At 39.1% G+C, this 14,313-nt stretch overlaps 1 protein-coding gene and 1 non-coding gene across 11 annotated transcripts in view; both read left to right on the forward strand.

Moving 5' to 3' along the window:
* Positions 1-10,849, forward strand: part of DNAJC6 (DnaJ heat shock protein family (Hsp40) member C6) — a 162,360-nt gene extending 151,511 nt beyond the window's left edge. For all 10 annotated transcript variants that reach the window (XM_033225174.1, XM_033225177.1, XM_033225181.1 and 7 more), the window contains 4 exons: positions 1,125-1,388; positions 4,228-4,370; positions 6,819-6,995; positions 8,499-10,849. In XM_033225174.1, coding sequence (XP_033081065.1) covers positions 1,125-1,388; positions 4,228-4,370; positions 6,819-6,995; positions 8,499-8,600 — 686 coding nt within the window. In that variant the 3' untranslated portion in view covers positions 8,601-10,849. The remainder of the gene's footprint in view (positions 1-1,124; positions 1,389-4,227; positions 4,371-6,818; positions 6,996-8,498) is intronic.
* Positions 10,850-11,373: 524 nt separating this feature from the next.
* Positions 11,374-11,565, forward strand: LOC117094117. Its single transcript, XR_004441433.1, has one exon. It is a non-coding gene; the product is annotated as a U2 spliceosomal RNA (small nuclear RNA).
* The last annotated feature ends 2,748 nt before the right edge of the window (positions 11,566-14,313 follow it).

The raw sequence follows: 14,313 nt of genomic DNA on the forward strand, positions 1-14,313 counted from the left end.
ATTTTTTTTTTGTATTTTTTAGTAGAGACGGGGTTTCACCGTGTTAGCCAGGATGGTCTCGATCTCCTGACCTCGTGATCCGCCCGTCTCGGCCTCCCAAAGTGCTGGGATTACAGGCTTGAGCCACCGCGCCCGGCCAATTTCCTTATCTTTAAAGTGGGGCCAGTGATACTACTTACCTCCTGAGAGTGTTGTGTAGATCTGAGCAGTAATGTACATAAACACATTTTGTTAACTCTAAAGAGCTATATAAATATTAGTTATTTTATTGTTGTTCCTTTAGACTATTACATGAAAGGGTCTTTAGGGATCATCACATTTCAGTTTCTCATTTTACCTCTTTAAATGCAAGTCACAGCTGGTTTTCATATTTTGGACATAACCCAGCTTTTATGCAGTGAGTGCTTAAAAGTTTGGAGATTATGCAATCACGATTCTACTTAAATTCCTGGCACAAAATAACATCATTTTTAAAGCTTGAATAAGATCCTTTGTCCTGTTTAAAGTTATCAGAATGTTGACTGTTTTTGCTTTCCTTGAATGAAATGCAAGTAGTATGAAATTAAAACCTACTTGTGAAATTTCAAAACATCTTTATTTACTCTTGGGCACTAACCATGCTTTATAACAAAAAGTGATTAATCCTAATAATTGAAGTTTAAGTAGCACCTTAATGAGTGGACTTACTCTGTTTTATTCCCCATTCTTGTCATTTAGTAGTTTTTAAAAACATTTCATTCTAGTGAAAAAGTAGAATCTGCTTAGAAGATGGAAGGGTGGGGAAGGATGGCACAGTGGGAAGAGCCAGGGTTCTTTTGACTTGGAGGCAAAGATCCAGAATCAAGTGTCAGCTTAGCCACTTGCTGTGTGCCTCTGAGAAAATCACTTAACTGCTCTGACCTGCAGTTTGTTCATCTGAAGGAAAAATGAGGCCATTAAAACATACCTAAAAGTGTCGTGGGGATTAAGGAAATAATATGTATGCCTGCAATTCCTTTATCTATATTAGGAAGATTACTTAAGTCAAGGGAATGGCTACTAAAGCCACTGCAAACAATATCTGAAGACACAAGAGTTAGAGGCCACTCAATATAGTTTTACCTTCTTTATCTCTTTTTCTTTAGGTAGTTCTTCATTTGCCAGCAAACCCACCACACCAACTGGATTGGGTGGAGGATTCCCACCTCTCAGCTCACCACAGAAGGCATCTCCCCAGCCTATGGGTGGCGGGTGGCAGCAGGGAGGTGCCTACAACTGGCAGCAGCCACAGCCTAAGCCTCAGCCCAGCATGCCCCACTCCTCTCCCCAGAACCGACCCAACTACAATGTGAGCTTCTCGGCCATGCCGGGGGGCCAGAACGAACGTGGGAAAGGATCAAGTAATTTGGGTAAGGATGATGGTATGGGGCCTAGCTATAGGGCAGCCTGTCTGTGTTGTCACACTGCCTGAATGTGTATGTCTGATGGTGACAGTAGTTTCTGGGTAGTTTCAATTCAGTAGTTTCTGAGGAAATCTTATAGTTGTAGAGACACAACATGATCCCTAACCCCAGTGCTGTACCTGGAGCCTCCTGGGTTGACTATGCTTCTAACTTTTATACCATTTTGTGACTGTGGGCTCACTTGTCCATTTCTCTCCACACTGAAACCACATGGAGGGCAGGGACTGTGTCTTAGTTACCATGGTATCATTAGCACCTAGCATAATGCTTGGCATAGGGTAGGCACTAAATGAATGTTGAAGGGATGTGAGTGGAGAGGTGGATGGATCTTAAAGCTGTTATTCCTTTGGAAGAGGAGGCAGAAGAAAAAGTTGGGGAATTTTTCAAGCACATTGGTTATACTTGCTCTTTGGTCCCAATTAGAGGACTGTATGTGTCTTGGAACACTTGGTCTTTCTTATGCTCTGTTTGGTGGATTCCTGAGATCAGTGGGGTACCTATAATGGTGCCAACACCTGAGGCTGGAGGATACCTTGGATAGGATCTTGACAATGAGTGAAAAGTAATATTTTTGCATAGGAGGGATGGTTAGATTTGAGTGTATTAAAAGCCTATTTTGGTACATTTTATATTTCAGTTGATTTTGTCAGACTCTGCAATGAAGTACATAGGAACATGGTGAGGGAACAGGACTTTCTCTCTATGGAACATGGAAAGGCAATTCTTCTGCTCTTCCTAGTAGCTATAGCTAACATTTATTGAGTCCTTACTGTATGGCAGGTGCTATCCTAAGCATTTTTCATGTACAGTCATCCCCCTTTATTTGTGGTTTTATCCTTTGCAGTTTCAGTTACCTGAGGTCAACTGCAGTCTGAAAATATTAAATGAAAAATTCCAGGAGTAAGCAATTCATTCATTTTAAATTGTGCACTTTTATGAGTAGTGTGATGAAACCTCACACCATCTTACTCCATCTTGTCTAGGATGTGAAGCATCCCTCTGTCCAGCACATCTATGTTGTGTTCTCCACCCACCCATTAGTCACTTAGTAGCCATCTCGGTTATCAGATCAAAGAAAATACTGTGTATATAGGGTCCGGTACTATCTGTGGTTTTAGGTGTCCACTGTGGGCCTTGGAACATACCCCCTGTGAATAAGTCGGGGGACTCCCATATTATTTCTTATAATCTTCAAAACCAACCACATATCATAGGTGGGGAACCTGTGACACAGATCGATGAAGTAATTTCCTAAGTTGATACAGCTTATAAGTGACAGAGTCAGGATTTGAACCCTGGCAGTTTGGCTCCAGAACCCCTGCCCTTTATTGCTAAATTCTACTGGCTAGAACACAAGTGCTTCTCACAACACCAACACGTTAGGAATTCAGTTGTTGGAGGTATGTAACATCATGTTTGTTCTTGACTACCAGGGATATTTCCTGGACAGTTCCACAGAGTCATGTCAATTCCCCTCCATTTTTGAGTAGATAGATGTGGGGTGAGTGATTTGAATCAGCAAATACTTATGGAGCATCTTCAGTGTAGAAAACATTGAGGATGCAGCAGTAAACAAGAAACAAAATCCCTAGTTTCAGAGCACTTACATTTCAGTGTGTGCAAGTGCAGGTGTGTGTATGTCTTACAGTATAGAGATAGCAGATGGTTTTCAACTCAACCAACTGATTTTGGTTGATTTGAATTGACTGTATGGACTGATGTTTTGGTTCTATTTTGTTTTAACACGCATTTAGATAGCCAGACACTGTTCTAAGCATTTTAAATGTTAACTAATTCATTTTCACAACAACTCCATAAGGTAAGTAATATTCCTAACACCATCCTCATTTTATGGATGAGGAAATTGAGGAATAGAGATAGTAAGTAACTTGCCTGAGTCACATCACTATTTTTTTTTTTTTTTTTTTTTTTTTGAGACGGAGTCTCGCTCAGTCGCCCAGGCTGGAGTGCAGTGGCGCGATCTCGGCTCACTGCAAGCTCCGCCTCCCGGGTTCACGCCATTCTCCTGCCTCAGCCTCCCAAGTAGCTGGGACTACAAGCGTTCGCCGCCACGCCCGGCTAATTTTTTTACATTTTTAGTAGAGACGGGTTTCAACGTGTTAGCCAGGATGGTCTCGATCTCTTGACCTCGTGATCCGCCCGTCTTGGCCTCCCAAAGTGCTGGGATTACAGGCTTGAGCCACTGCGCCTGGCCTCACATCACTATTAAGTGGCAGAGTTAGAATTCAAACCTGGGGAGTTGGGGTCCAAATTCTTTGTTCCTAGCCACCATGCTTGGCTGCCTGTCCAATCAAATTGAGAAAGATTATGAGGCTACAACAGACTTGGAGAGAAAGAGCAAAGTGACTGACTAAAATATCAACAGAATAGGGGCAGGAAAGTGGTAGCATGCGTGGATTTCAACTACCAAAACCCAGATCCCAGTGCCAACACTGATATGAGTTAGTTATAATCTGGAGGGATAATGAGTCTCCTTATTTAAAGAGAAGGTACAGTGGAGATGGAATTTGATTTGGCTTCATGAATCAACCTCCAGTTTTAACCTTGCCACATATATGTTATATGATTCTGGACAGATTCATTTTCATCATCTGTAAAATGGATGCAAGAGTCTCTTACCCCACTCACAGGGTAAGCAAGCATGAGGGTTAAGGGACTGAATGCATATTAAAAACACCTTGAAGACCCCAGATGCTGTGAGATAATGATACAGCGTTATGTTTAAGAATGAAAATTATAATGATTTTCAAACATTATATTGCAGAAGGGAAACAAAAAGCAGCTGATTTTGAAGACCTACTCTCTGGTCAAGGTTTCAATGCTCACAAAGACAAAAAGGGGCCTCGGACAATAGCTGAGATGAGAAAGGAGGAAATGGCTAAGGAAATGGATCCTGAGAAATTAAAGGTGAGTGAGGCCCCTGACACAGCTTGATTATCCTGTATGACAAAGTCATGTGATAAAGTCATGTGTATGGAGCTATCAGCGCGGGACTAACCTATTGTCTTAGTCCATTCAGGCTGCTATAACAAAATACGATAAATGGGGTGGCTTATAAACAACAGGATTTTTCTTTCTCATAGTTATGAAGGCTGGAAGTCTAAGATCAAGGTGCCAGCCATTTTGGTGTCTGGTGAGGGCCATCTTCCTTGTTCATGGATGGTGGTCTTTTCTCTGTGTCCTCATAGGCAGAAGAAAGAGGTCTTGCTCAGGCCTCTTTCATAAGGGCACTAATCCCATTTATAAGAAATGTGTCTCATGAACTAATCACCTCCCAATAGGAAGCCCTAACCTCCTAATATCATCACCTCAGGAATTAGAATTTCAGTATAGGAATTTTGGGGGGACACATATATTCGGACCATATCACCTATAGAAGGCGTGGTATTAGATTTCTGGTGGCCACTCTATTTGGTCTTTGCAGTTGTGATTTGAGTACAGCTGTTCCCTTTAATAGCAAAGTAGCTTTGAGGAGGTTGCACACACTGTTTAATTTCTTTAATAAAATAAATGTTATTCCATGGTATGGCAATATAGATTTCTTTTGTTTGCCTGTTCAGATGAGCAGTTGGCACTTTTTAAGAGGTGATTTTGTTATTCAGATGGCATTCACATTCTAAAGATGAGTCATTAGAATTTGCTGGTAAGAAGAATGCATTATTTATGTTTTCTGTTTCTGCCTTGAGAGCTTTTTTATTAAACCAGATTGACTGAAGCCCCCAGGATCTTTTCTCTACTGATAGAGAAATATTTACGTATCTGAGACTTACCAATTCCTGCAACATTAGACCTGGAGGTTTGGAAGGTAGAGGAGAGAAAGGCTGAAGGAAGTGTGGCTCCCGTCTTCCCCATTGTCTCCCTCTACTTTTAACCCAAGCAGTTCTACTTTTATCTCTTTTTGATTCTGGAGGTCTAGGTAAAATTAGATTTGAGGATTTTCCTTAAATCAAATCAACACACTTTTTTCCTCAAATCAACATACTGTTTTAGTATGTTTCAGCATTTTTTTTTAAGTTTGCAAATCAGCAAATCTAACCCCTTTGTTTCACAGCTGAAGAAAAATCACATAACTTCACAGATGAAGATGTTGTATGGACAGGTGGATGCAGATTAGCTGGGAAATAGAGGGTGGTTATGTTGATGAGTGGTATGAAGTCTGGAAGAGTTTGTAAAGATCAAGAGAATTGGAATGTTCTTCACAGATGGAGAGGTTGAGTTCCTATGTGACAAAATACTAAATATGCTGACACTATAACAAACTGAAAGAGGAGGATGTAATCTGTCTTTGTATTAAGGCATCTGCAAAACCAGTACTGGAACGGCAAGTCAATCTTAACACATTCTGAAAACATATACCACTGTTCTGTATAATTTCCTGACAGATTTGTTGCAGATGTATATAATATACATCTAATATAACTTAGATTTTTTGATACATTTTTTAGTACAATGTAGGATCTTTCATTTGCATGTTTTTCACTCCACCCAATGTCACAGAAGCTTAATATTTCTTCCAAAAACTTTGTGCTTCATCTCAAAAACCTTTGTTCATTAGGCAAACAGTATCCTATAAAAGAAAGCTGTTTATTTCACTTAAGCCATGTTTGATTATTTAATTGGTACAGGGTATGTAATTGTTTGGGAGAGTAGCTGTCATTAACGTGACTGAACCATTCATCCAGCAACACTCACTTAGCCGAACTCCTGTTAGGTACTCAATGCTGATACAGTTTTATGATCCCTCTGACTTAATCACCTCATTTGTTCAAACTGTGAATGTTCATAGTTCAAATAAATGACTAAATGGATCAATTAATGTAAGAGGCCTTTTTGAGCTCTTCTGCACCAGGTTTATTATTTGGTTCTGAGATACAGTGATATATAAGAAATAATACTTTTCCTCAAACAGTTCTGCCTAATGGAAGGGAAAGACAAACACACAGTTACAATAAAGTGTGGCACATATTATGGTAAAAACATGTTTAAGGTAGAGTAGCCCAGAGAAGTTTGGCCCTTTTTTAACGGTTACTTATTTAGTGCAGTATCTACCCTCATGGAGTTTATGTTGAGTGTAACTCTGAGGGTAGGGATGGGAGAGAAAGGAAATCAAACTTGCAAAGTCTAACAGTGTGAAATTCCTCAGCAGGCTTTTGAAGGATGATAGAGTTAACCAGGAAGACAAGGTAGGAGGTTAAGGAGGAGAAGCATTTCAGGTGGAGGAAACAGCCTGGGTTATACAGGTTGTCCTAAGTGTCTTGATGTTGCTGGAACAGAAGGGGTTTCTAGAGTCCTAGTGGAAACCTTCTGAAGTAGTAATTAAGCATTTGAATTTCTTAATTCCTTTCGTGTTTACAGATTCTGGAATGGATTGAAGGTAAAGAAAGAAATATCAGAGCCCTTCTCTCCACGATGCATACTGTGCTGTGGGCTGGGGAGACCAAGTGGAAACCAGTTGGCATGGCAGACCTGGTAACACCAGAGCAGGTGAAGAAGGTGTACAGGAAGGCTGTCCTGGTGGTGCACCCAGATAAAGTGGGTATAACCTGCCCTGTTGTGTAACTTGTCAGGTCCTTGCTTCATTATCTTATGAGTATGTGTTTTACTTTAAATGTGCTGGTTGATATGACCTATTTTTAATAAAACTAAGTCTATGGGCTAGAATCAGATATTTAAACAAATAGTTATATTTTACGAAATGAGAAAGAAGATATCAAACTATATATTACAGGGGCTTATTTAGAGAGAGTAAGATTTACCCAGGGATTAATTTTTAGGGCTCAGAAGTAAATTGTGGCTGAGTACAGTGGCGTATGCCTGTAATCCCAGCACTTTGGGAGGCCGGGGTAGGCAAATTGCTTGAGGCCTCAAGTTTGAGACCAGCCTGGGCAACATGAAAAAAACCCGTCCCTACAAAAAAAAATACAAAAATTAGCTGATGTGGTGGCATGAGCCTGTAGTCTCAGCCACTCAGGAAGCTGAGGTAGGAGGATCACTTGAGCCTGGGTGATCAAGGCTGCAGTGAGCTGAGATCACTCCACTGTACTCCAGCCTGGGCAACAGAGTGATACTCTGTCTCCAAAAAAAGAAAAGAAAAGAAAAAGTAAATTGTGTCCTGACTTACAATAGTAAGGACAGACTAAGAGCTGGACAGACGAAAACTTCTTTCCTTTAGAGATAAAACAGTATGGTTAGCTAGGATAGTAGTGGAAAAGCTTTAGAATGTAGTTGGTAAAATTTGTGAGAATCAATAAAATATTCAAAATGGAATTAAATTTGCCACTGTCTTGATTATCACTATATTGATTATGTCCGTTTATGTCTTCATTGAAGTATATATATATCTAAGGCTCTACCTTGTCAGAAACTTCAACTAACTCATGGCCAAATGAAATCATGGTATAATACGTAGAAACATTCAGAAAGAAGTGAGTCATCTTGCTGTCACATAGACTATACCGGTCATATGACATGAAGCTATGATCGAAGTGCCACTTGGGAACACAGGCTTGAATTTGATGCGTTTGATTTTCATCTCTCTACATTTTTTTTGCACTAGTCTGGAAAGAAGAATTAATGAGAAGCAATGGTAGTGCTTGAATTTTGATGAATCAAAAGAGAAGGAGAAACAAGAGCCCAGAAAAATCCACAAACTGTATGCCCCATTATGACTCTCAAAGAACGTTTTAGAAACGGGAAAATAGGAGTTAAAAACAGTCAGTGGAGATGGGCTGTCAAGAACCTTTGTCATTTGGCAGATACTTCTGGAGAACAGAGATACATCTTTTGCTGCCCGATAAGCTCTCTGTTGTCTGCTTCTTGACAGATTACTACTACCCTTGTGCATTTCTAGGGGGAGGGCATTATGGGGAGGTTATAGTAATTTGGGTCAGATATAGTAGATTAGGCTGAAAAGTAGAAATGGCAAAATAGAAAAACATTTCAATTACTTAGAGTCCATATATTGGCAGTGAAAAATTCAATATCAATAACATTTTGGTCTGTGGTATCTAATGTGTGTTTTTGTTTTCTCTGCAGGCTACTGGGCAACCCTATGAGCAATACGCAAAGATGATTTTCATGGAGCTCAATGATGCCTGGTCTGAATTTGAAAACCAAGGCCAAAAGCCCTTATATTAATTCAGGAGCTTTTCCATCCCTGCTGCAGACCTGTGCTAATGCTTAGTGTGTGTCACAATTCTGAGGTTTTCGCAGATGAACCAAAAACTCCAGTAACATGTTTTCAGTACTAAACCGTTAAGTTACTCATGAATTAATTTCTCATCGATAAGGAATGTGGATGTTTGGTTTCTCAAAGTTCCCACCATAAAAGATCCAAAGCATGAGAGGAACTTCTAGTCAGATGACCTTGCGGAACCACTGCATTCCTCCCTGCCCTGTGGGGAGCCCACTCAGCATTCTACCTGGGGAAATGGAAAACAGAGGCCACCACCCATGAAGGCATAACACCCATCACATTGTCTGAGAATAGGATTAATGCGCAACAGTTATGATAATAGAGTTATATGATGGTTTAATGGTTCCTAGATTTTTCTTGGAAAGATATAATTTGAGCAGTGGCTTTATGCAGACTCAAAGAACAAGACCAAGTATTTTTTTTTTAAGTAAAAATTTACTAAGGCCTTTAGCATAATACTGTAAATGTCTTTTGGTCAAGAGGACTAACAAATATAAAGGAACTTGAATTGTGGGGAATGATAATAGTCCAGTGATTAAACTACAGTCCAGTGATTACCACCAACTTTCTGACTAAGCTAAAAATGAATGAAAATGCTGGCTAAAGAAAATAGGGACTCTGAAGATGCCGACATCTTTATTCCTGGTTAGGAAAGTGGGCTGCTACCCTTCTTTCCCTTTAGAAAACTGTGATTAATTAAATAAGTCTTACTACTATAACAACTCTAAACCTGGTTTAAATGAAACATCTAGTTTTGCTGTAAGGCTTAATGCTCTTCTTTTGTTTAGCCGAGAAAACATTCTTAGCTGGAAACAGGTGGTAAAGTAGTTTGGCCTATTCATAATTTATCAGGGCCAATATCTAGTATGGACTCAGTGTTCTCTAGGTTTGTGAGCGGTTGTGGTAAGAGAATAGAAGGCAACACTGAATAGGAGTTATGAGAATGGCACGATCACAGTGAGAGAGCTGCACTCACCTGCAGACCCAGTCAGATGGCTTGTCAGTATCTGCTCTGAGGAACCAGGTCCCACCTCCCCACAAGGCAAATCTAGACCCATTGGATTATTACGGTGGACTTTATTGTTTTAAAAGTAGTTGGGGATCCACAGGAACAACATTCATACAGGGACATTTGTGAAAGCAAAGCAAGAATGAAAGCTTTCCAGATCTTAGACTGGCTGGAGTAGATCAGTGTGTTGGCTGGTTCTCATTTTAAGGGGTAAGCAGTTTGCTGTTCTGTGACTTTAGTAGATCTCTTTTGTATGCACATATACAATGTGCATTATACATACATATATATATGCGCAAAGCAGATGGGCAAAAAGATTTTCATGCTAATCTTCAAAGGTTCATGCTCAATGTTGTGAAAAGCTTTTAAAAGTTGTTTTGAAAAGACAATCATTTTTTGTTTTTGTTTTAATTTTCTCGTGGCAAGCTATACCGGAAAAGTGGCATGTCAAAAATACTTTAGGTTCTGCATAGATCTCTTTCTCTCTCTCTTTTTTTTTTGTTTGTTTGTTTGTTAAAGTTCATTATTTATTTTACCTTTTACTGACAATGTGAAACTCAAAGAAAATGTTCTCTTTTTAAATATACAGTCATAAACTGTTCAAGGTAACCATAACAAACTAGATGTTATTTATTAACGTATTATAAAATAATGTTTGATCCAGTATGTGCTTGTTTTATTTAAAATTGGAATGTGAGACATGTTGCTGTGACCTGTTTTTTTTTCCTCATTCGCATTTGTAGATATTGTGTGAACTACAGTACATAATAACAATTAAAAGGATATTCTGTGGATGTCACATATTTTGAAATGATAGAACTACATTAGCTTTGTATCATGTTTGGATAATTCATCAATGTTCACAGTTTAAAACATCATTAAACATTATGTAATTAGCAATGAGAAAGAATCTTACTTAACTTAAATTTGGGGATTTCCCCCCACATCTCTTTTCTGGATACATTATAATTCTGGAACCCTATTTATCTCAAAACTCTTAATATATGCAGACCAACAGGTTTTTGCATTCCTTTTAAATAGCTGGTTGTGACAAAGCTTGTTGTTGATCAGATTCACTGTTTCATCATATTTATTGTAATATATTTTTTGTTTGTAAATATGTTACAACAAAATGTGATTGGTCTAAAATATTTGTAATGTATATTAAAAGGTTCAAAAATATTTGTGGAAATCCAAGTTATTTGGGTACTTGTAGGAATACAATGATGAGCTTGAATACCACCTTCTGACCTGATTTACTTTTAAGGAAAGTTATGAGGAGAGAATACGAAAAGCATGCACGAAAATGTCATCTGACAGGATTTCTGGATTTATACTTAATCCCTCCTGCCCCAGCACACACACACACACACACACACACATACACACACGATTTTGATTATGCTACACGATATATGTTTCAAAAAGAAATAGCATAGAAATCCTGGTCTCCTAGCCAGAAAATTAAAGGATTTTCAAAAAAATTAATCTATATGTTGAGGCAAAAGGATTGAACCTGGAAGTCTGGGACTTTATCATAGAAACAAAGTCTCAGATATTTTAGTTCTTTGGAAACAAATGCTGTCATTCAAAAGCATTTGACCCATCACTGTACTGTCTACCTGAGGAAGAATGTTCAAGTTGAATCCTAATGCCGTGAATGAAACACAATCTGTGTAGGGAATGAGCACAAAAGTTGAATTCCCATTGCTTTTTGGCCTTTTGGCTAAAATAAATGTAGCATCTAATTTTATCAGTTTAACATCTGATATGTCTTCTATCCATGAACAATATTTTAAATGGATTTTTTTGGAGCAGGGAGATGGAATAGAAGTTTCCCCCACCCATTCCACACATCAGCCTGGTAATGCAGTAACTGCAGGAATGGTTCACCTCCGCCTCACTAAAACAATAACAACAACAAAAGAAAAAAGATGAATTCCAGAAATAGCTATTGCAGCAACAAGTCAGTCTCCTTGCTGGAAACACCTATCAGGGAAGCTAGCTCAAGTAGCAGATTTTGATTATTCTAAAGATAAATCATGGTTTTTGGGAATAGTGATACATGTTGGTTTGAGATTAAAAGACTGGGTTTAAATCCCAGTTTTTCCATTTATAGATTTTTGTTTGTTTGTTTGTTTTTTTACAAGAGAGTCTTGCTCTGTCACCTAGGCTGAAATGCAGTGGGTCTGTCATAGCTCTCTGCAACCTCTAACTCCTGAGCTCAAGTGATCCTCTCGCCTCAGCCCTCTTGAGTAGCTAGGACTGCAGGTAAGAGCCACCATGCCTGTTTTTTTTTTTTGGTTTGTTTGTTTGTTTTTCAGATGGGGTCTTGCTGTGTCACCCAGGATGATCTTGAACTCCTGGCCTCAAGTGATCCTCCAGCCTCAGCCTCCCACAGTGCTGGGATTACAGGCATAAGCCACTGTGCTGAGCCTTACAGACTCTTACCTTGGACACGTTTCTTGAACTCTCTGGGTCTTAATTTTATCAACTGTAAAACAGAATTCTAACAACCCTGCAATGGAGGAATTAAGAACTGTGTATATAAACTCTGAACAAGTGGGTAAGTAGGTACTCACTAAATAGTAATTATTGTTATTGTTACTGATAGTAAATAAGACAAAGTATATCATTGTAAGTGGGTATTGGAGCTGGAATTACATGGAAACTTCATATTCCAAGGAGTGGATAAAAACAAGTAGGAAAAGGCAACCCAAAGTAACTTTTACCCTGGTCCTTATTCCTTATCTCCTTGGGTTTACAGAGATCTGTCTACCTAAAATGGCAAAGAGGTTTGCATTGTAGTTTCTGTAAAGGGAACAGCTATGTAAAAAAAGTAGTGACTGAGCATTAGGAAGGAAAACCAACATTTACGGATTTCAATTAGTGTTGCATCATTCTTGCATTTAACTAATGCACTGACTGGCAAGCCTGTCCCAGTGTAGATATAACATCCTGGCATTTATCTTGTGTGCACTGCCCTAGGTGTCATTATATATATATATATGTTTTTTATATTTTTTTTCTCATTTAATTCCCCCAACGATTCTGAGGGACAGGGTTTTGTAAATCCTACCTCAGGAAGCTAAAGCATGGAGAAATTTACCCAGAGCTGAAGCTTGAGGCTACATTTTTTTTTTTTTCTGAGGATAGGGAGAGATGATACTGTGGTAAACTTATTAATATTTGTTAATTCAGCCAACATTTTGTGTATACTGTATGCAAGATGCTAATAGATATGTTGGAGAAAATTAAGTCAGTGAATGGATTTGATGCCCTGTGAAGCATAGGAGGTTACTGTTATTTCTAATTACTACAAGAATTCTTGCTTCTTGGTGCATAAAATCTACTGCGGGGAACAGTACAAGTGCTGACCATCTGACTTTAGAGTTGAACAGTTTGGGACTTGATCTCAGCTTCCCTATTCACTGGTTACTGGGAGCTTGTTTTCGTATCTGTAAGATAGAGACAATAAAACCTAGGTCATCATGTGAGATTATTGAATGCAAGGAGAGAATATTAAAATTCATCCCAGTAAGTCCACTGTAGTCCTAGGCAACATAACAGAGGTTACAGATCTTATACATCCAAGTAACATATCAATGGCAAGTTGGGGATAAGGATTCGGTTTTTAGGGTTTTACTTTCTGTTTTTGGTGACTCTTTTATTCTTGAGAAAATGTGGAAGGAGTAAGCAGAAGAACGGTTTTTTCAGTGCAACATCAGGCAAAAGAAAAGCAGATTTTTTTCAGATGGTTAAAGCCTATGGCAAAATAGCTAACTTTCTCTTTAAGGTGTTTGGTAACCTGGAAAGGACAGCTGGCATGGGCAGAAAACTTGTTCAAGACAAACACCGTCCCAGCATTTTAAAAATTCCAGACATTACCCTGGGGCAAGCATCTCAACTTTTTCTTTCATACCACCTTCCAGGATCTTACTCCTGAGCCTAGGGTGCGCAAACCAAACCCTGCCTCTGCCGTGTTGTCAGTTTTCTCTAAAACCACTTATCTTCTGTGGGACTGGAGTCAGGCTCACATGGAAGGCTCCCGCAAACCCTATTTAGGCTCTCTGGAGACAGAGTGGGTGGTTAGAAATGGAAGGGGGAATGAGGGAAATTTAACCCCATAGAATATCTTCCCCATGAGAGTAGCTTAGCACTACACGAAGAGAACTAAAAACCACAGACTTCCAGGGCTTGTCTGATACACAGGTTCCCTTGAGTGCTCTAACAGGTATTAGAAATAATACGATAGGGAACCAAGCTCTTGTAGAGGAGGGAGAATCTTTTCCTCTACCTATCTTAGGTTCTTCAGTTGGGTCTTTGTGCATTAGACCGGCCAAAGACAGATGAACGAACAAAAGCAAAGCAAGTTTATCAACAGGTGCATTGTTCATATAGGTAAAATGGGAATACTCAGAGATGAGCAACTCAAAGGTTTGGTTAGAACTTGGGCTTATATAGCATCCTAGCCAAGGAACAATAAATTTTTAAAGAAATGACAAGATAAAGGACCTTGAGTCTCTAGGGGCAGCAAATTGTGGGAAGACAAATATATGGGAGACTAGTTGCAGATAAAGGCTAAATACTAAAGTTAATCATGTAGATTTTTCTTATGTTGTTTCCAGGCTGACAGGGGTCTACAA

This window comes from Trachypithecus francoisi, unplaced genomic scaffold (genome assembly GCF_009764315.1).
Source record: "Trachypithecus francoisi isolate TF-2019V2 unplaced genomic scaffold, Tfra_2.0 Lachesis_group12, whole genome shotgun sequence".
Taxonomy (NCBI): domain Eukaryota; kingdom Metazoa; phylum Chordata; class Mammalia; order Primates; family Cercopithecidae; genus Trachypithecus; species Trachypithecus francoisi.